At 47.8% G+C, this 23,015-nt stretch overlaps 1 protein-coding gene across 1 annotated transcript in view; it reads right to left on the reverse strand.

Moving 5' to 3' along the window:
• Positions 1–2,635: 2,635 nt before the first annotated feature.
• The window catches only part of LOC119386917 (hydroxyproline dehydrogenase), a 29,447-nt gene continuing 9,067 nt past the window's right edge, over positions 2,636–23,015 (reverse strand). Inside the window, exons 8-10 of the mRNA XM_037654204.2 lie at positions 21,397–21,498; positions 9,582–9,670; positions 2,636–5,358 (exon numbers count right to left, since the gene is read on the reverse strand). Of these exons, the coding sequence (XP_037510132.1) occupies positions 5,162–5,358; positions 9,582–9,670; positions 21,397–21,498 (388 nt within the window). The 3' untranslated portion in view covers positions 2,636–5,161. The remainder of the gene's footprint in view (positions 5,359–9,581; positions 9,671–21,396; positions 21,499–23,015) is intronic.

Genomic DNA, 23,015 nt, shown 5'->3' on the forward strand with positions numbered 1-23,015 from the left:
AGAATGCATACTGCAAGTACATTTGCTGCTGCTGATGATGATGATGATGACCTCTTACTTGTGGCGCTTACCCACACGGGGGATGGGCCATTTGCGCTGTGCTCCCTACGCCATAATTCTTCTTTTTGCGAATAAGCGAAGGACCCACTACGCGTCCGTTAGGCAACATGCGAACGTACGCAGCTGCTCACTTTGTTAATGCATTAGCTGATGATGGTGATTAAACCAAAGATTATTATTATTTATTTTATTTGCATCTTTCTCGATTTTTCGGTCGCGGGCATCGCTGATTTTTAGCTCACAACCAACGGCACCGACGCAGACACCGGAATTTCTGCGTAACGAGCTCTTTACCGCTATCACGTTAAACTTTTACCTGCGTTGGTGAGTTACTCTTGCAGAACGCCAAGAAACAGCACTTCTGCTGCGAACAGACGCCCGGTAAACAGGAAAAAGCGGGGGAAAAAAGGATCATGCAGGTGACGACGCTGCCGGGAAGCTCTCAGGCACCAACTCTCCACGACATCATACTTCACAGGCCACTGCTAAGTTTAATTCACTATTGTTAAAGATAGACTACATTGTGTTCTGAAGGAACCGAAGACTAAAAGTCAAGTCTGGAGAACCTATTAGTGAACCGGCGCGCAGCTCAAGCAAAAGAGAAGATCGCGTCGTTTTGTTAGCCCACCTTAATGGAAATTGGCCGTGCACAGCTGACCATCCCAAGTACGTCATGAAACGGTCATGCCCGGGCACCAGCCCTGCCTCGTATGCCTCGGTCAGTAAAGGCTCGACGCACGGTATGACGCCACCGTACGCGCCGCTTTTTATCTTCTCCGAGCAACTGTTCCACACCTGCCTGTCGTAGCACTCCTTCCCGCATCTCTTCAGGGCGTCGCGCAGGGATTGCAGGTAGGATACGCTCACGTCGAACACCTTGGAACGGTTGTACACTGACCTGGTTGTGCAGGGCAGCATGCGGCCCGAATCCAGCTGCGCCGCAAAATCGTAGATACCTCTGATCTCCGGCGAATACTCCGGAGCAGCGATTGACGCCGTTATGTGGGTCTGGATGAAGTTCAGGAGCAGCCACGTACCCGCTAGCCACGCGGCCGCTATGAACGTCGCAGACGCGGCGCCTGGTCGCACCGGCTGCGGTGGGCAGCGCCCGAAAAACGTGCTCACGAGGAAAAGAACAAGCGCGGGGTAGCTCGGTTTCCTCTGGGCGGCAAGGTGCCCGCGCGCCTTGAATACGAGACAAAACGTGATCGCTAACGGCGATAGCAAGCAAACGAGAATGAAAATCGAAAACAATTTCCAAGCGAACGATGGCAGCACGGGACGACCACGACGGCCTACCAAGCAAATCGACGTCGGTGCTCGCATGGCATAGCCGTAGAAGAAGCAGCGGGGATAGCAATTCGCGGGGGGGAATCCCAGAAGGACGTCCAACTGCCGGTCCATAAGCAACGAGTCGGTCTTAGAGGAGCGGTCGCACCACATACGTACCGTGTTGTTCAGGGCTAAGTATGCCTCTACGATGGCGTGGACCAAATAGAAGCCTTCGTAGCTGCTGCAGCAATTGTGACTTGGCTCATCAAATAGAGCGCACGTTATGTTTTCGTTCTTTGGATACGTTCCTCTCGGGAGTGCTCGACCACTTAGCAAATGCGTGTCCACCTTCCTGAAGATTCGACGTTCATTGCAGGACCTGTAGCTGTCGTGGGGCACGTTGATCTCCTCAGCGGTCACAGTAACCACCTGACACGGGAGTGTTAACCTTCCTAGCAGGTCTTCGTGTTCGCGCACTGGAAATACCCACTGCACGTTAGCGTGGTACTTTTGAAACCGATCAACGTCATTCAAGAAGCCCTCGGGCCCTGAGTCGTGGCGTAAGTAGAGGACCAACGCTGGCCTGGCGAATACATTGTTCTGAGCAACGTACTTGAGGAAAGAATCGTAGCATGGACCATTACTGCAAGTCCAGGAGGTGTACGCAAACGAAAAATTTTCACCGAACTTGCCCAGCTGCATGGCGTTTTCTACGGAGCAGAGCAGAGCGACGCGGTGTTCGTCAACGGCGGCAGCGTTCACGACTTCTCGAAGCAGAGGGTCCATCTCGCCGGACGTCGCCGCCAGCACTAGGATGAGCACAGCGGAAGCTTGCGTCGTCACAGTCATACTGGGCGTTCAAGCTCTCCGGCTATGATTAGTTATCAACCTTGAGTGAGTTGTGGTCCCTGTAGCACTTACTATCCACGAAGGTCTCTTTTGGGCGTTGCGCTTTCGTCTAGACAAGACGCATGTAACCCACCTACAAAGCCATTCGTCCGCACTTGTTGCCTGGCACTGTATGGCTGCATCCGGCAATGATATGTCCAGAGACGTGATTGGCTAATATCCGGTCTTACAAACAGTTGCGAATACGTTACGCAGACCGTTATTGGCAAGGTTTCTCTTGCGTAATAGCGCGCGCGAAGGCACAGTGCTACAAGGGTAAACCCGTTATTAAGCCATTTGTTAGCTTGAGTAGTGCGAGCGCTCCCGAACCCTTCCTCGATGTAAAAACGTTCCTACGTTCTTTCGTGTTGAGAGAGAGACAGATAGAGGAAGAGAGAAAAAAATAAACGTTTATTATTTCATGCGCCGGTGTGTGTTGTCTTCGCCATTGGCACGTGGCCACCTTGAAGAAGTTTTGTGAAGAATTGGAGCAGCAGTTGCTGCTACTCGAGAGCACGCGCCTACAAAAAATTAAAAAAGTGCGTATTTTCTGCTTCTTTCCGAGTAAGTTCCCAAAGAGTGTTCTTACTTCCTTTCTAATGAAAGTGCACTCGCCTTGCAAGTGCATGAAAAGAAAAAGAAATCCAAGTATGATTACTTCAGTATTCATGACGTCCGAACCTTTCCTTCGATTCCGCCATATCCTGCATGTTCTTCGGTACTATTCTCGATTCCGACAGAAGCCACCTCGAAAGTTGTCAACGACTGCTTGCTTAGCGATGCATACATTCAGAAGCGCCGACGGACTTACGCCTCCTTGGTGGCCACAGATTCTTTCAGCTATGGTATTTGCACCCTTTATTTATTCACTGTTTTCTGTGGCGTCGCGTGTGTTCTTCGGAAACATTACTTCAACTGAACGATTTCCTTTTTTTTTCTTTAGCTGTACGTGTTTTTTTTTCTGCTTAACCCCTTTGTGAAAGAAACCTAAGCACTCCATTAAGTATTAGGAAACCGCGTTTGGTGATCGCGTTCAAGTTTTGTCTGCCATATTTCAGAGCTGCAAAAAAGAAAACCAGGCATCGAACGCGGCAACACTATTCAATAAACGATTTAGAAACTTCAGATGGGGCAATAGCGATGGCTCGTTTAACTTACGTATACATCGCACACGCCAACGATTCGTCGCTTTCCAGTCTTTGAACTCTGGATGATTTCTTTTTCTTTTTGTCTAGACACAAATCGATATCGATCCTCTCTAATCGATGCAGGAGCACCCGCTCATAGCCAGGATCAGAGCATGTTTGGGAGTAAACGGTATAACTTCTATTCCTGCTGCGAGTTTCTCCAACTGAAGACATCGAAATTGTGCGTGCCGGGACGACTCGATCACGTAACGGTTTTTTGCGAACGAGGACTTCATGCATAAAATAGTGCCGTAGGCATCGAGCTCGCGTTATTGATTTTCTTAATGTGGCTATCATTTTCCTAGCCGTTTTATCTGGCGATATAGCATTTGTTTATATGTAGGTCGCTTAGCTTCTCACCATTTTCTTTGTGTGTTTAGTACGCTTTCTAAAGCAGGGTGTTTGAAACTACAAGCCTCGAAAGGGTCTTACTTTTCTAGCATGTCCTCATGGTCAGTTAACAAACGAAGTCACTGCGCACGTGCACCGCTGCGACATAAAAAAAAAAGAAATTATAATAAATGACTGCGAACTTCCATTTAACGAGGTATCGCATACAACGGTACTAAGAATAATGGAATACGCAAATATTTAAAATGAAATCGGCCTTACGCCACGGTGACGTCATAACAGCCGAGTGCTGCCCTAGGCTATATATGAGGGGGCGGAGCTTCGTTCTTCGTTATATATTATTTCCTTGACGCGAAGAATGCAGGGGACTGATAAAAACGACTCAATTCTGGTTATATTTGTGTTAAAATGATTTTTCTAAACTAAAGTATGGTACAAAAAGAAGAAAAAGAACGCCGCACGCAAAGTTCAACAGGGCTCAGGCAGTCACGCTACGTTTACTGCAAACCGGGACATACACCACTCCGTATTTTGTAAATAAAATTGACCCCGAAACTGAAATTGCAAAAGGTGGTGCGTGCGATGGCATCATTGAAATCAGGCATATACTGGCGGGCTGTCCCGCGACTCTCCCCGACCCGGAAGACAAATGACTCCACCGGCAGAAGATGGTGTCAAGCTCTTCGTATCAAGATCAACTACGGGCTGTCCAGAGGGTCCACGATGGCGCCACAGGGCTCGGCCTGACGGTGCCGACGTGGACGCCGCCCGCCTCGGTCTGAAAAGACCGGGCTTCAGGACTCTTGGAAATAAAGTTTTGGGAAATTAAATTAATCTTAATAATGGAGCTTATATGATGAAATTTGCTAGACAAATGAATGCCTCGCATTTAACATAATTCATAGACACTAAAGTACTACAATTTTAACATAATGTCCGAGTGGCAGGTTATGGAATCCGTAGGAACTGAAATTCGCGCGTCGCGGCACACCTATCCACTGTGTGTATAAGCTGTGAGTAGCTCATGCCACTTGCACAGATGGATGGACGAGTTTTTCGAATCTACAAGCCAAATACAGTGCAGCTCATTCCAACACAGGATAACAAATATGCGCGACTAGCGCTAAGGGTTCGCACGTGGCGATTCCTTTCAGTTACACTCGCCCCTGCATTGTACTCTTTGATTATGTGCAAGTACCAAGAAGCTTAATTTAGCCTCATTTTGAGCAGGAAGAGATAGCATGTTTGACTGATCCCACCGCTCGGAGCAGTTGGCCACTATCAAACGTCGCGCTGAATAAGCCGAGAGTTATCGTTTCGTGGCCGAGGGCAACGCTCTGACATCATATCTCTTGACACGCGGCGCGTCCCTGTCAGCCTCGGCGTCCCGTACGGCGCCCAAGTCAGTCATGCGCCTGTTCCAGGGGCCTCTTCCAGGACGCCGTCAGTCGGCGGCGTATCTCGGAGGCCAGCATGCGCCTCTCGACGACGGGGCTGCTCAGCACGGACCGGTTCTCGCTGGCCCGTCGCGCCAAGTACAGAAGCAGATCCGTCAGCGGGCCGTACGGGATCGACTTGTACACGTTGTATCCGCGGGCAGCTGCATATAGGCACCGTGCAGTCGAGTTTTCCCGTGTGACTGCAGCGCCACAACGCACAGCATAGCGGTTAAAAAAAGCAACTTTGAGACGGGGCCGGTCAAAATGGAACGCGTTGCGCGCGTCTCCCTCCCTGCATTAGTGGGCGGACTGTGGCCGGGCTACACGAGGGACGCGTTCGCGCGGCTGTTTACTGATGCCCCTAACGGCCAATGTCAGCGAACTTGGCACGGGCCAGTGCGAGCAACCTAGCTCCCTCTGGTCAGTGGACGGTGCCTATTAGCAAAAAAAAAAAAAATAAAGTGTACATAAACGGGCACAAGAATGTTAATCCGGATTGTAAAAGACATGCCATGCTTGCCACACTTCATCACATCGTCTAAATAAGGGGTCTCAAACACACAGCCCGGCCCGCTAGTGACTGTCTTCGCCCCATATTTCTTTTAAATGCGAAGCATTTCTTAGCGAACCTCTGGCACTTTGAGCGTTTCTATCTATCTATCTATCTATCTATCTATCTATCTATCTATCTATCTATCTATCTATCTATCTATCTATCTATCTATCTATCTATCTATCTAGCCGCCTACGTCTGGGTGCTCTCATGATCGCCTCCTTAACTTGGTGTAGACCAAAATGCGCATGGGAGGGTAAGAGGATTTGACGAATATGATTGCTAGTCACGACATGAATAACGTTAAAATCCTGTCGCGTACGTCGTCAAACCCTTTCCACTAGACACGTGTGGCAAATACCCGTTTACCACGGGCCGCGGTGTACGGGTATGCGCCACAGGTGATTGACAGTTTATATCTACCCAGGAACGGCGAGAACAGACTTTGGTAACTACTTAAATGCTAGAGCGTTAAGGACACCAACATCGGCAGCGTTGACTCAAAGAATGGAAAGAATGAAAATTAGGATCCCAGCAGGAATCGAACCCAAGCATTCTGCGTGGCAATAAGGTATTCTGCCAATGAGCCACGGCAGGTCTATAAACTGGTTTGGAAAAACAGCCTACGCAGGCGTAATATCGGTGCAACGTCAATTGTGGTTGTGGTGCTGGCTACCTAATTTTACAAGAACGCAATAAACACTACATGATGTTCCTACAATGTGTACTTCTACGATACAGGCGTCATATCAGATTAACGTCTGTGGTTCCAGTGGTGGCTCCGATTTTATAGCAGTCTAATAAACATTACGTCTGTGTTCCTATGATTCAGCACGCTATGTTGAAGTGTTGCTCGACCCCTGAGGAATACATTAATGAAAGTTACATATGATATCCACATCACCGCACCGTACAGTGCACTTCGTCCACCAGAACGACACAGTGTCCTCTTCATTTCTTACGAGGTTGGGCGATGGCCTCATGCAGAGCGAGGATGATGCCAGATTGATTGACAGCCGCTTTGTAGACTAGGCTACGTAGGGCACATACGTCCAGGTAGTCTACGAATACGACAAACACCATCCACTGATGTTGGTCTACGTAGCACTATTCAGGCCTACCAGCCTCGACGGCCTATACCTCACCAACGCGAAGGGTGACTTCAGGTTCCGACATGACGCCGGCTCTATCGACAGACAATTTGTCGACGAAGTTACCGAGGCATCCGCGATTTCCAACAGCTATACTGTACCTCATACTTCACTATCACTACACATGAAACCCTCGTCTCCGCGATCACGACCGGATCCGATAACAAGTCATGACCAGCTGCTGATGCTCACTGATCACGGTGATGATGCCCTTGTTCAAGAACTGTCAAGAACTTCTTGCATACATGCGCACGGGTTCGTGATACGTGCGTGCGTTCTCGGGACACGTATAAGCACTACATATCAGCTTACCGCTTCTGGTCTTGGTAATACCCACGTTGCCATGGGCAGCGTTACCCAACCGTAAACAACTGAATATATAACACATATGCGGCTCTTCAACATATATATGTGTGCGTATAAAATTTATGCAAACCTTTAGCGTCATTTTTAACGTGTCGCTCAGTAAAAAAAAGGTACGCCACAGTCACCTTCCCTCCGCATGCTTCGCATAACGTCGACTACAACGGCACATGGGATCTGCCGAATTTTTTTTCGTAATAAGTAAATGATAACACGAGACTGGCCTCAAGCATATCTTTCGTAAGGCACCACATGGGTCACCATGTGTTGAAACGTAACCGCGGAACAAAAACTCCATATTTCAGAATCGGCGTCCAGATTTCAATCGATGTGGAGATCAGTATCGATATCTTTCTCGAAGCCTGACCTCAAATCCCCTTCAGTAAAGACCCATATATGACATATGGGAAAGACCTCCTTTCAAATGGCAACGTTAGCTGACATTTCGTTCAACCTACCCCCCTCTCCAACCTTCTTCACTGGGCCGGCCCATCGGGAGACTAAATTTCGTGACTGCGGTCCGCTACCTGAGGTGAGTTTGAGACCCCTGGTCTACATATTCTGACGTCCCCGACTGCTTTTCTTACCTCTGGCCTTTCAGATGCGGTTGTGGCGCATGGTAAACACACACACATGCACACACGCACACTCGTACACACACACACACAAACACACACACACACACACGCACGCACGCACACTCGCACGCACACCTCACAAACGCACACACACACTCGCACACACACACACAACGCAAAGGAACGAGGGACAGAAAGATCGCTAATGCGATGTTGGGCTAGTTGGTTCTTTGTTTTAAAGTGTTTCACCTTCCGCCGGAACCGCATCTTAAAACAACGAACCAACTAGACCAACATCGCACTTTGCTGGATACGTTGTGGAAGCGAGACCTAACAGATCACTCGCTTCTGCACTACGCATTACGACTGCTGATCAACTTCATTTCTTCGAATGAAGCTAGAATGTCAACTATCCCCGCTTGAACTCTCATCCACATCTCTGTCTTCCTGTTCGCTAACGTCACGCCTATAGATTTTATTGCGAGAGCGATTATATGGACACTCCAGGAACATTTCTGCCGTCGTCGCCATGCTCCGTATAAAGTACAAATCGATAACGTCGGCCCGCTCGTCGTATATTCTATGTGCGAGTAAAAGCGCGCGATTGATGTCGAAGATAGCGGCTCTAGCAGAGGTGGAACGCGCCGGCCGTCTTTCGTAGAGCGAAAGGTGCATGGAGAGGGACCGGAGGGGCAGCTGTGTGGCTCCGAAAAACACCATACTTTGCTTGACCGGGCGCGGTAGCGTACTTTATAGTTGCATTGATCAGCAGACGGCTCATAGCTTTGTACGTGTTGTTCTCACCGCTCGGTTTGCGATGAAGTGATGGGCAGTACGAAGATCACTTCGCTCGCTGCAGCCGCAGCTGTTTCCTCACGCCGGCATTTTGCTGACTTACGCCGGGTTGGATGATACAGAGTCAGCTGCTAGCCTTATTAAGTGCGTAGCACTTTAATGGCCGGGCTTGTCGTCCATCTATAGATCTCGTGTGGCGTGGTCACGCTCACAATCAAGCGCTCAATACAGGTCTAAAATATTGCTAGCAGTGCGATGAACCGGGTTAAAATAAACGGAGAAGGTTTAAAATAACATATTTGACAGAAATAACCAGGGAGCCTTCGCGATAATTAACTTACAATTGCTAAAAACGTTTCGGAAGCATGCGGCTGACTCTGGTGCTGCGCAAGAGACGGCGCCACCGCCTAAGCAAGCGATTGCTCCTCCCACCGGCTCTTCTACGGCGCTACATCTGAATTGGGAAACAACCTGACTAACCTGACGGGACTCGCTGCAGACGGCAAGTGGCGCAACAAGCAGGAACTCGATAGAGCGCAGCAAAAGTAGCGCACATGTCGCAAACCAAGTTTGCGAATATCTCTAACAAGATTCTGCTCGCGCTGGGGAAACCGTACATGCTTACTTCAAACACTGACGCCATCGGCGGTTTGGTTAACGGAGCAGGCTGCGACGCTTCTTTGGGCCAAACAATACCTCGCACTTTCTGCCCTACGAATGAGAATCGCTGGGTGCCCCTGCTACGCACTTCCTCGTGTTTCAAAGTAGTGGAGCTGCATTCAGCGCAGTATTTAGAACTACGCCAATTGTTACACTTTTTTTTCATATAATATTCCAATTTGTTGCTATCGCATTCATCCCTCCACCCTTGCGGCGAAACTGTGACATTTTTCGTTTAACAATGACGTGTGCACTTAGAATTCAAGCGTTTGCTCGTTACCCACCTAGTGGGAAAGTGATGTGATCGTACATGCCCAGTAGCTGTCCAAAGCTGATCCTTTTGTCGTTGACAGCCAGACCCAGCTCCTGCATTCTAGGAAGAAAAAAAAACGCAGGTCAAAGCATAACGTGCCTGCTGTGGCAGACTGACATTTAAAAGAAATGTACAACTGTTCAACGAAAACATGCTCACAGTACGAAAATTTCGTTGGGTCACCTACCCAGCATCTTGTGGTCCTCAGCCTAATGAAATTGCGACGCATAGCATACTACAGCACACTCATAGATGCCCGAATTTATATAGCTGTATTTGCGGTATATCCCAGGCCCGTCCATATAACTTGCGGTGAATTCTAGGCTCGCGAGTGCAACATAACGAGCAAAGATTAGAACAATGGAAAAAAGAGCGAATAAGAAAGAGGTTGCTGGGTGGGATTAGACCATTATAAGCTGCATGCAATAAACGACTATTAAGACGCCCTAATATTAGTAGGTGACGCGTGACATTGTGTATTTTCTGCAAATTATCCTAAGTAAAAACGAAGGGCGGAGGAGGAAGGAATGCAAAGTATGAAGATGTAATAAAATAAAGTGTATTCAAAACTGAAATACAGTTGATTTAGCTAAGTTATGACAGCGCTCAAATTATTTCGTTAAATCGGGAAGTTCGTAAAATCGAGAAAGGGATTTTTCGGCCCTCCGAAATCTAAAAATATAACGTAGCGACACCCGAAAGGTACCACGGCATTGTTTTAGCCGCCAACCCACGCCTGCGCGTGCGAAAAGTTCGCGAGAACGGCCCTAAAACGGCCCCGACAGGAGGCTCCCATGTCACCTGGTCATAGGGGGCACCATGTCCGGGCGATGCAGGCCAGGTAGACGGTCACGTGGGGCTGTGACAGGCTACCAACATGCGAAGACGCAGAGAACGAATGCAGTGATTGCGCGAGGAGGCCGAGCGAGAAAATTTCGAGGATAGTATCTGTGCTATCTGTCGCATAAACAACTAAGTAATGAAAGCAACCACCGCTGCCCCTAGCACCATCCGGTAGGTAAGAGAACTATACTAACTGCCAAGTGCGTTGTTCCGTGCATGAGTGCGGAGTGCAGCCTCGTTAAAAAAAGCTGAGGCCGCGACTAGGGAGCCAAGATATTTTAATGCCATATAGCGTTACAGCGCGTGCTCGAAGAAAAACCCGTCTCTGTCAAATCAAATCAAATCAAATCAAAATGAGTTTATTAAGACATGTATACAAAAAATGCGTACATAATATTTGGATCAATAGCCTACGTGGCTAGTAGCTGGTCCAATAGAGAAAATACATAAAAGTTAGCAACGCACATGATTGGTCATGAAAAATGATTGGTTTTATACATATGGAAGTTTCAGTGATGTACAATCTACGTACGGAAGGTGATTACAATTCATTAGACAAGAAAAAGCGTTTGCAAGAAAGGTTGAAGTTACGCGTAGTTTTTATTTCCAGAGGCACAGTGTTCCAGGTTACAGCTCCGAAGAATTCTAGCAATCGTTCGCCATAAACGTTGTTACAGGGAGGAAGATTTAAATTTAACTGACTTGTTTGTCTGGTGTTTGCACGCGGGAAGTTGAATATGGTGTTGGGTAGTGGAAAGTTTGTGTACAGTATTTTGTGAACTAGGCAAGCTACCTTATAATTTCTTAGCGCCGTAAATGAGAGAATATGAAGATCATTGAATAGGGTGCCACTGGGGTAATGAACGGGGAGAGTGTTATTATTCTTAAAGCACGTTTTGTAACTGGAGTATAGGTCTTAAATAAGTTTTGTATGTTAGGCCCCAGGCCTCACAGCAGTAGCCGAGGTGTGAATGAAACAGAGAAAAATATATGCAACGAAGTAGAGAACGAGGAAAATATTGGCGGGAACGGACCAGTGCATAACAGCTGAAAGCTAGTTTTCTACACACAGCATTGATCTGGTCTCTCCAGTGCAAGTGATGGTCAAAAAGAATTCCCAAGTATTTGAATGAGTCGACCCTATTCAGAGTTTGGTTGGCCAGAGAAATATTAAGGCTGCTGTAGTTCACTATTTTTCTGCTTGAGTGAAATACGACGTATTGAGTTTTCTCAGTATTTATGGCTAGCCTGATTTCTGTAAACCACTTATTTATTATTGTCATTTCTTTCGATATAACGTCTTGCAGTGAAGGAAGTGAGTTACCTGAGTAAAGTAATGCTGTATCATCAGCATACATTAGGACTTTTGTGAACTTAAGAGCCAGCGGTAGATCATTGACGTATAAAGAGAAGAAAATGGGACCCAAAACCGATCCCTGTGGTACTCCGCATGTGACATCAGCAAAAGTAGAGCAATGTTTGTCAATTACAACTTGCTGTCTACGTGCGTGGAAATAGCTCTGGATGAATTGAAGCGCGTTTCCAACGACTCCATAAGACTCTAACTTTTCAAATAGTCTAGCATGACAGATTGTGTCGAACGCCTTCCTTACATCGAGAAATATTGATACTGCAACGTCCTGCCTGTTTAGAGCGGTGTTAATGAATTGTGAAAGTGTTGAAACGGCGGTTGCAGTAGATCTACCTGCAATGAAACCATGCTGCTGCGGGCAGATAATGTTATTGTTCTCAAAGAATGCATTTAGTTGTAATGCAATGAGTTTTTCGAATAGGGTGTTCACTGTACTGAGAATAGTTATTGGTCTATAACTACCCGGGTGGTTCGGGTCACCAGATTTGTACACTGGAATGACTTTACCAACTTTCAATACGTCTGGGTAACAGTTCATGCTCACTGCGTGATTGAACACGTGGCAAAGGGGCCTGCACAAGATATCGATATTGTTTTTCAGGATCCTAACCTGAATACCGTCTGGTCCAGATGCCTTAATTGCAGATAACTTTCCTACGATTGATTTTACTTCATCAAGTGTTATTTCACGAAACTGAAAGTCATATTCAATAGATCTTTCAAGCCTGGTTGTGGAAATTGTTAGGGCAGACTGTTTGTATATGTTCACACCGATTCTTGAGAAATGATCATTAAAGTCATTAGCAGTCTGAACAGATACATTTTCTGGGGTAACATATCGTTTATCTTCTAATCCTACTACATCTCTAACAATTCTCCATATTTGCCTTCCATCACCGTTTTGTCGCTTAATTAGGTTGGTGTAGTAATTCTTCTTTGCTTTCCGAATTAACATAACTGATTTGTTTCGGAAAAACTTAAACTGGCCTCTATAATACTTGTTGGCTTTGTTGTGTTTTAGTTTATTGTAAAAGTAATCTTTCCTTTTTATTAAAAGCAGTATGCTATCATTCATCCAGGGGCATATGGCGTAGTCATAGTTGTGCTTAGAATTGTACCGAGATTTTTCTATAGCTTGAGTAATGCAGTCTATAATGTTTTGACATTCCGCGTGAACGTTTTCACTGTATAGGCTACCAAAGCACGTAGTGTTCAGGATTTCACGCACGCGTGAATAGTTTACCCTTGTGCAGTATTTAGAATTTGTTTGGCGAAGAGGAGTCATGTAATCTCGAGGCAAAAACAAATATGTTGGGCAATGGTCAGCTATTGCAGTGTCATAAACACCTGCCCGCACATCAAGATCAACATTGCATAAGATATGATCAATGAGCGTCGAAGACCTGTCACATACTCGAGTAGGTGATGAAATCACGTTCTTAAGGTTGAAAGATTGCAGAAAAAATACATAGTCGTAGCAAGCATCTCTAGACAGGTCGATGTTCATGTCACCACAAATAATAATCGGACTGTGGACAGATACTATAGGGTCAATAACACTTTCCATCAGAGAGATAAAATCGTTAACACATGAGTTTGGCGGACGGTAAACCACACCTATAACAGCGCCATTTTCAAGCTTCACAAAGAGGGTTTCAGCGCTTTGACAGCTGTAGGAACAGTCAGGTAGATAATGGAAGCTTATGTTGTCCCGTATAAAAAGCGCGACACCACCGCCACGTGCTATGCTTTCTCTTGGTTGCGATAACATGGTATAACCAGGTATTTTTATCTTTTCACCCTTTCTAAGCCATGTTTCCGATATCGCGATGATGTCGTAGGAAAAGGTATGTTGAGATATGTAGCTTAAGAGCAAGTCTAGGTTTTTAGTAATACTGCGCAGGTTGCAGTGAATCAGTGATAAGAAATCACGCCCTTGGCGTGTTGCATCAAAATGAGGGAAATCCATCGTTCCGTTTTTTGTCAGAATTATAAGAAGGTCGCGGCTTTTTTACTGAACCTTGACAAGAAAAACTTCGCTAAATCGGGTTTGGTAGCGAAGTTAGTTCGTTAATTCGAGTTGATGATAAAACGGAACCCTATGGGTATTTGCCGTGGAATAGAAATCTCTTCGTTAGATCGGGAATTCTGTAATATCGGGTCTCGTTAGATCGAATTTTAACTCTATGCGAACAGCGTGCGACGAAAATAAGGGCTATTACAAGTGTTAGGGAAACAATCAATAGTAATTATAAAACGCGTAACCTAATCAATGGCGTAAGCATAGTAATTAAAATTAAATATGAGATACTCGATTTACAATGAACGATGGTTGTTTGGTAGAAAAGCGAGAAGTAGTCCTGCAGTGCGTGTTAAGTGCCCATTATGGATGCCTATTAACGAACGGGAAAACGAATCTGCTGTGCTGGACCAAGGCCAGGAGCCGCAAAGGCCAGTGGAGCCCTGGATCAGGGGACCCAATCACCCTTGCCATAATAGACCAGGGTAAAAATAAAGTTTCTGCTACTATACTCATCTATAGATCGGCTAAAATGCGCAGCTCACTCAGACTCACTCATGAAGTATACAGGGTGTTTCAAGAAATGTGTCCAACCTTCTCAAAAAATCAGGAAAATGCGATATTTGATTGCTGCCTTCAGAATTGGTTTTTCTGTAGTGGCAGGGATTTTAAGATGGTTAAAGAAACTATTTGGGACTGTAATTAAAAAAGTTAAGTTAATTAACTTTTTAATTAGTGGAGTTGGGCGGTTGTGTCAAATGGGAGAATTGAAGTTCTTCATACCAGAAACCCAACCCAACTTTGAGATTTCGAAAAAGTGGCTTCTAGTAATAATTACGAAGTAATGAAATTCAACCAAATTCAATGGCGAAACCTAAACAGAAACATGGAATAACGCAACTGCCATATTCTTGTGAGACGTCCAAAATGAGTGAATGAATTTTTCTGTAGCGCTAGCCATCTTAAGATGGTTAGAGATATGACTTGAGACAGTAATTAAGGAAGTTAAATTAATTAACTTTTTAATTAGTGGAGTTAGGTAGTAATAATTAGTAATAGTAATATTAGACAAGTATTTAGTAATAAGTCTAGTAATTAGTAATAGTAATAATTAGTCTAGTAATAATTACGAAGTAACGAAATTCAACCGAATGCGATGGCTTTCGTTGTTGAAAGCCGTTGCATTTGGTTGAATTTCATTACGCCACAACAATAACTAGAAGACGCTTTTTCGAAATCTCAAAGCTCGGATGGGTTCCTCGCATGAAGAACTTCAATTCTCCCATTTGACACAATCACCTAACTCCACTAATTAAAAAGTTCATTACTGTAACTTTCTTAACTACTGTCCTAAATGATGTCCCTAACTCCGTTAAGATTCCTGCCGCTACAGAAAAAGCAATTCTGAAAGCCCCGAGCAAATATTGCATTTTCCTGATTTTTTGAGCAGGTTGGACACATTTCTTGAAACACCCTGTATATTGCCCTTAGTGCTCACTCGGACTCAGACTCACGGATGTTTTTCTCAGCCGGACTCACTTGGACTCAGACTCACTAAATTTTTTTCTGAACCGGACCTACTCGGACTCATAATCGCCAAAATACTACTCACTCGGATTCATTCAGACTCATACCCACGGCTCGATGTGGGTCTGAGTGAGTCTGAGTGAGTCGATGCATGAGTCCGTTAGCTCATAATTAGCTTTTTCGACCGTGGTATCACTGCACTTTAGCTACATCTCGTATGATCGGTGCTCTACTTGACGCCTTTTGATCTCGTGCCTTCAAATACGAGTTATCAGTGGTTGCAATCCAGTAACGACATTATTATTGAAAGAGATGACTCAGACGAGATATTTTTATGAAGGATTTCCTGTGAAAAAGCTTGCGGCGTGGGGGGGGGGGGGGGGGGGGGGGGGGGTCGAAACTCACGTCTCTGATCAATCAATATTGAGCTGGCGTAAGAACGCTAGTGCACTGTAGACGTAATCAGACGAGAGCATAAACGTGAGCTCACATAAGGCTTATAGTATTGCTCTGAAGTTGAGAAGATAGGACAATCTGTCGGCAAAAATTGCGGAGCTCACTCAGACTCACTCGCGAAATATATTTTGCGCTTAGTCCGCCGCGGTGGTATAGCGGTTATGGTGCTCGGCTGCTGACCCGAAGGTCGCGGGTTCGATCCCGGCCGCGGCGGTCGCATTTCGATGGAGGCGAAATGGTAGAGGCCCGTGTACTTAGATTTAGGTGCACGTTAAAGAACACCAGATGGTCGAAATTTCCGGAGCCCTCCACTACGGCGTCTCTCATAATCATATTGTTACGGGGATTATTTATTCGGCAAGAACTGGCCGAGCTAACACTGCACACAGTGCACAGGAACGCAGGTCGAAAGGCAGCTCCAGACCCTGACCCACAGCAACAACGTCGTCGTCGTCGTCTTCATCCATCCAGTATCAATGCCGCGCCCGTGCCAGAGTGACCTTTCCATACCCGTGACATTACCCCGGCCGGCAAAGCACCGTCCCGGTGCCTCTTATGGTTAGAAGGGCGTTTCACCGTTGTAGGGCTTCAGGCGAGAAACATGCACGATGTCAGTTCTGGGCGTAGCAGTCGATGAGTTTGTGGTCGAGGAAATCTCATACGTGACAGGTGTCACCTGGCGAAAGACTCGGTAGGGCCCAACGTATCGCGACAGAAGCTTCTCGCAAAGGCCAACACGACGAGATGGGAGCCAGAGTAGAACGAGAGAGCCCGGAGGAAAATTGGCATCCCTATGTCGACTATCATAGAGGGACTTTTGTGCAGTCTGGGATGACGAGAACCGAGCGCGGGCTACTGTACGTGCGATGAGAGCACGGGTGATGGCATCTTGAGCGTATGAAGTGGTAGATGGTGGGTCAGGCGGAAGCAGGGTGTCGAAAGGTAGTAAGGGATCACGGCCAAAGAGAAGATAAAAGGGTGAGTAACCGGCAGTTTCATGACGCGACGAGTTGTAGGCGAAGGTGACGAACGGGAGGGCAATGTCCCAATCGCTCTGGTCGTCAGAAACGTACATGGAAAGCATGTCCGTCAGTGTCCGGTTGAGGCGTTGGGTAAGCCCGTTAGTCTGAGGGTGGTAAGAAGTCGTAAAGTTGTGTCGAGCAGCACAAGATCGAAGTAAGTCGTCAACCACACGAGACAGGAAGCAGCGACCACGATCTGTAAGTAAGTGACGAGGAGCGCCATGCTGGAGAATGATGTCGTAAAGAAGGAAATCTGCAACGTCCGTCGCGCAGCTGGTCGGTAGCGCTCGAGTGATTGCATACCGAGTAGCATAATCCGTAGCTACTGCGATCCACTTATTACCTGTTGTCGAAGTTGGGAAGGGACCTAGCAAGTCCAACCCCACTCGATAAAACGGCTCGGCTGGGACTTCAATAGGTTGAAGGCGTCCGGCGGGGAGAGTTGTAGGCTTTTTTCGGCGCTGGCACAGGTCACACGCTGCAACGTAGCGGCGAACTGAACGATAAAGGCCCTTCCAAAATACCCGTCGTCGAGCGCGGTCATAGGTTCTGGATACGCCTAAATGTCCAGAAGTTGGGGCGTCGTGAAGTTCTTGCAGGACGTCCTCGCGCAGATGACGTGGGACGACGAGTAAAAGTTCCGCGCCATCGGGATGTAAGTTGCGGCGGTACAAAACGTTGTCTTGAAGCAAGAACGAGCTCAGTGAGGGGTCGGTATCGCCGGATTGAAGGCGGTCGATGATGGAGAGCAGCGATGGGTCGCGGCGTTGTTCATCCACCACCTGCAGAAAGTCAGTGATGGCTAAGATGCAGTCATCAGCTTCCACCTCGGTGGAGTTGGGTGGATCAACAGGGTGTCGTGATAAGCAGTCGGCATCGCTGTGCAACTTGCCAGATTTGTACACTACCGAGAACGTGTACTCCTGCAATCGTAATGCCCATCGGCCTAGTCTTCCTGTGGGATCCTTAAGTGTTGACAGCCAGCAGAGCGCATGATGGTCCATGATGACTTGGAACGGGCGTCCGTATAGTTACGGACGGAACTTCGCGATAGCCCAGACGAGAGCTAGGCACTCCTGCTCGGTAATGGAATAATTCCGTTCCGACGGTGACAGAAGGCGGCTAGCGTACGTTATCACACGGTTTGTGCCATTCTGTATCTGAGCGAGTATAGCACCAATGCCATGGCCACTTGCGTCGGTGCGAAGCTCTGTTCGAGCGGCTGGGTCGAAATGAGCCAACACAGGTGGTGATGTGAGTGCGGAAATCAGCGACGCAAAGGAATGTTCTTGGTCGTCACCCCAGGAGAAAGCCACGTTCTTTCTGAGGAGATCCGTGAGTGGCCGAGCAATTTCCGCGAAGTTGATGACAAAACGGCGTAAGTACGAGCAGAGCCCCAGAAAGCTGCGGACTTCTTGTGTGGAACGTGGAACCGGGAATTCGCGGACAGCGCGGACTTTGTCGGGGTCGGGTCGGACACCAGCAGCGTCAACAAGGTGGCCAAGTAGTTTAATCTGACGGCGTCCAAAGGTGCACTTCGATGCATTAAGCTGGAGGCCAGCACAGCGAAAAACGTCAAGAATGGCCGACAGACGTGGAAGGTGGCTTTCAAAGGTGGGCGAGAAAACAATGACATCGTCGAGATAGCAAAGGCAGGTCGACCATTTAAAACCGCGTAGGAGAGAGTCCATCATGCGTTCAAAAGTTGCAGGAGCATTGCACAACCCAAAAGGCATGACCTTAAATTGGTAAAGGCCGTCGGGTGTGATGAATGCTGTCTTCTCGCGGTCGCGGTCATCGACAGAAATTTGCCAGTATCCAGAGCGAAGGTCAATTGATGAGAAATACTTGGCACCATGGAGGCAGTCGAGCGCATCATCAATTCGAGGTAGAGGATAGACGTCCTTCTTGGTGATTCGATTGAGATGGCGATAGTCGACGCAGAATCGCCAGCTGTTGTCCTTCTTTTTAACAAGCACCACGGGTGATGCCCAGGGACTCGAGGAAGGCTCTATGACGTCTTTGTCGAGCATTTTCTCTACCTCCTTCTGTATAATTTGGCGCTCCGAGTGAGACACACGGTAAGGGCGTTTGTGAAGGGGACTGGCGTCGCCGGTATCGATACGGTGGGCGATGACGCGTGTGCGGCCCAGGGGACGATCGTCGATGTCAAAAATGTCGAGGTAAGAAAAGAGAACACTGCGTAGTGCTTCAACTTGAGAAGGTAACAGGTCACTGGCAATCATTTTGTCCAAGAATGCCCTATTGTGCGCGGTTATGACAGGCTCGGCTACGGTCTTGGTGTCAGGGGTGAAAGCTGAAACCGTACATTGCTCCAGCGTTGAGAGTTCTGCTAAGGCAATGCCTTCAGGAAGGACTTGGGTCGACGTAGAGAAGTTTAGAATAGGGAGAAGCGTCCTGTTGTTGGCAACACCCACTACAGTATGCGGAAGTGCGATGTTGCGCGAAAGGGTCAGGTCAATGAGGGGAGCTACCAGATAGTCGCCATCAGGAACTGGTGGGAACGGCGACATATGGACGTACATAGCAGCTTGAGGCGGTAGCCGTAGACACTCCACGCACCGTAAACGTGTGCGATTTGCAGAAGCGACATCAGAACACAAGGGCAACTCGAGCCGTAAAGTGCCGGCGGAACAAGCGATGAGGGCCGAGTGCGTGGTCAAGAAATCAATGCCAAGAATGACATCGTGTGGGCAAGCGTCGAGAACTGCGAAGAGAACTGAAGTATGGTGGCCGGCAACGGTGACGCGGGCGGTGCACATACCAAGGACTGATGTTCGGCTGCCGTCGGCCACTCGCACTGTAGGAGACAGAGCGGGTGTGAGAACTTTTTTCAGGCGGGATCGAAGATGAGAACTCATGACGGATATGTGGGCGCCAGTGTCGATTAGAGCGGTAACGGTCAGGCCATCGATGAGAACAGTAAGTAAATTTCGTCTGGAATTAGCGGTCGGTAGAGGTTTTTCGGTGCGATTTGTCAATGCAGCGCCACCTCCAGGAGCTGCATGCGCTAGTTTCCCGAGACCTGTGCAGAATAAGCCGGCGATGGAGAGCGGCGGCGTTGAGGGGAGCGTGCCTGGCGACTCTGAGGCGACGGCGAGCGGCTGGACCAGTGTCTCTGAGCGACGACGTCAGCGTAGGATGGTTCGGAGCGTAGAGATGAACGGCGAGGTGAAGGGTCCTGAAGGTGGTCATCGGCAAAACGTGGTGGTGAATACTGTCCGCGATCTTGAGGACGGTCGTTCGGAAAACTTGGTCGGGAATACCATTTGTTGCGGCAGTGGCGGGAAATGTGACCAACACGAGAGCAAGAAAAGCAGATTGGCCGATCATCTGGTGTGCGCCACTCTGATGGATTTCGGTAGCGTGGTTGGAAGCGTGGAACCGAAGTGGCAGCAGCAACAAGTGGGGCGGCGCGTTGCTCAGCGTTGTGGGCGGGAGTGCACAGGGGCTGAGGTGTGTGGCTGGTGGTTTGGGGAACTAGGACACCCATGTTGGCAAACTCTTGTCGCACGACGGCTTGAATAAGCGATATGGTTGCCAAGTTGTCTTGCGCAGGGGGCTGATAAGTTGCGGGGGCCATGGCTTCCAGCTCCTGGCGAACAATCCTTGTGATGTTGGTAGGATTCGCGAATGGACGCGGCGTCACAGCATCTTCGCAGGAAGAAGTCGCAGCGGTGTTCGGGAGTCGGTTGAAGCGTTGAGTAATCCTCCTGCTTTTAGCTTGCTCAAACCGGCGACATTCAGTGATGATTGAGTCAACGGTGGAACAGTTCTTACAAATTAGTATGTTGAAGGCATCGTCAGCTATGCCCTTCAACACGTTGCTGACCTTGTCAACCTCTGTCATGTCTTTGTCAGTCTTACGGCACAGGGCTAGGACGTCTTGGATCTACGCGACGTAAGACTCCGTGGATGATTGAACGCGCGACGCGAGTTCCTGCCTGGCTGCCATCTGACGAGCAACTGAGCGGCCTAACAAGTCACGGAGCTTCTGCTTACACACGTCCCAACTTGTGAGGTCTTCCTCATGCGTCTCGTACCATGCACGCGCTGTGCCTCTTAGGTAAAAAATGATGTTGGCCAGCATAAGCGTTTCATCCCACCTGTAGTGCTTGCTGACGCGCTCGTATAAGACGAGCCACTCGTCGACGTCAGTTGTGTCCGTGCCGCAAAATGTGCCAGGGTCAAGGAGGTGGGATGAAACGCTTATGTTGGCCAACATATCTTGGTTTTGGGACGTAAAACCCCAGATATTATTATTATTATTATTTTGCGCTTAGGGCTCACTCGGACTCAGACTCACCAAAGTTTTCCACAACCGGACTCTTTCGGACTCATACTCAAATTTTTCTCAACCGGCCTCACTCGGGCTCGAACTTCCCAGAATATTACTCACACGGACTCACTCAGACTCACGGCTCGATCTGAGTCTGAGTGAGCCTGAGTAAGTCGACTCATGAGTGAGTTTGCCGACCTATGATTAGTCTATACCACTGCTAGTACCACTTCGACGGTACCGTACCGTGTGGTTGCAGTGCGTATGCTGTCCTCGTTGTGCGTCGCCACCACCAGACGGCACTCCCTCTCCGAACGGGAGATGTGTGCGAGAAGGTAGCGCAGCACCCTGCGGAGAGCAGAGCATGAACGCAGGAACACCTGGACATCGTCTATTAATCTGTATATCGTTGCTGTACTTGCGCAATATTAGAAACAGAAGAAAACGAATAGATTATGTAAACGAAAACAAGGTGGCGAGGAAACAGAACATCGAGGATAATTGACGCATCTTAGGAATTAGTACACCGTCTATGGAAGGTGCGATGGCTTTCGAGCCCACGTGTCGTGTTCTTCGTTAAATGACGTTCGCTTAATGCTCTGCACATCGCACAGGTCGTATAGCTTCAGGAATTCGCACGAATGGCGAAGACAGTGGCGAATTTTAGTATGTACGCACAGGGCCAACCTGACCTTTTTTTCGGACAAGTATTTTTCCTGAACAGAAGCATTTCAACACTGCCCGACGTGGCAGCTGAGTGGTTATGACATTTCGAGGTGGCCGATTTAATCTCGACCGCGGCAGCTGCATTCGAATGGAAAAGGAATGCAGAAACTCTCGTGTACCATGAATCGGCTGAACGTTAAGGAATTCGAGCTCGTCAAAATTGTTCCGAAACTTCCACACAACGACGTGTTTTGAGGACTCATATCGTGAGCTTGGCACATGAATCCTCATAACATTGCAAAAAGGGTATCCCTGAAAACCTGCACAGGTCTCTCTTCAGCGACGCCACGGTGGAAAAGAATGTCATCCTTTTACGTGCGGGAAGACAACGCAGTAGAACGCGGAGCCTCAGAATCGCGTCACAGCTTAAAGTGAAAGTCAACTTTTAAGAAGTGAGAACTCCGATGTCTTCTTGTCCAAGCTGTCGAATGCATTCTTGCAATTACGAAGCAGTAGAGAATCGTTAGGTGATGTGCAAGAAGAACGTGAGCTTAACCCATATATGCCCAGTGTCCTACATATAGGACGCTTCTTTGATGCACTCTAACATCGCTACTTCTTTAGTTGATGACTAGCGCACATCAAGCAGGCCTCATTCTCAACGTGTACAAGCCTAGACATTGCTTGCTTTTGATGCTGCCACGTGCCGACCGCTTTCTCCGGGCAAACACTTGCTTTGTATGAAAGACGCAGGGGCGTAGCCAGGGGGGTTGGGGGGGTTGGGGGTTCAAACCCCTCCCCCCCCCCCGAAATTTTTCAGTTTTGCTTGCGTAATATACAGGCGCACATACAAACGCACGCACGAACATACATAAAGTATGGTTGAACCCTCCCCTCCCCCCCCGAAAAAAATTTCTGGCTACGCCCCTGGAAAGACGTCATGGAGAGGAAGAAGTGCAATGTCGGTGTGCACGTGGAATGAATGTTTCAAGGCTTACCACACCCGCACATAGCACCCCTAATGCACAGTGTCCTATATGTATAGGACGGCTTGAAAAACAGTGTTGCTTTTAGCTGGCAGTAAATAAAGATCTTGTGCTTTCTTTTGAGGGTAGATGTACACCTTTTGTGAGAAAAAATATTTGTTTTGTCATTTTTTCTGAGTTTGGGCATATATGGGTTAAGTAAGCGTTTTCAGC

Source organism: Rhipicephalus sanguineus, chromosome 3, assembly GCF_013339695.2.
Source record: "Rhipicephalus sanguineus isolate Rsan-2018 chromosome 3, BIME_Rsan_1.4, whole genome shotgun sequence".
Classification (NCBI taxonomy): Eukaryota; Metazoa; Arthropoda; class Arachnida; order Ixodida; family Ixodidae; genus Rhipicephalus; species Rhipicephalus sanguineus.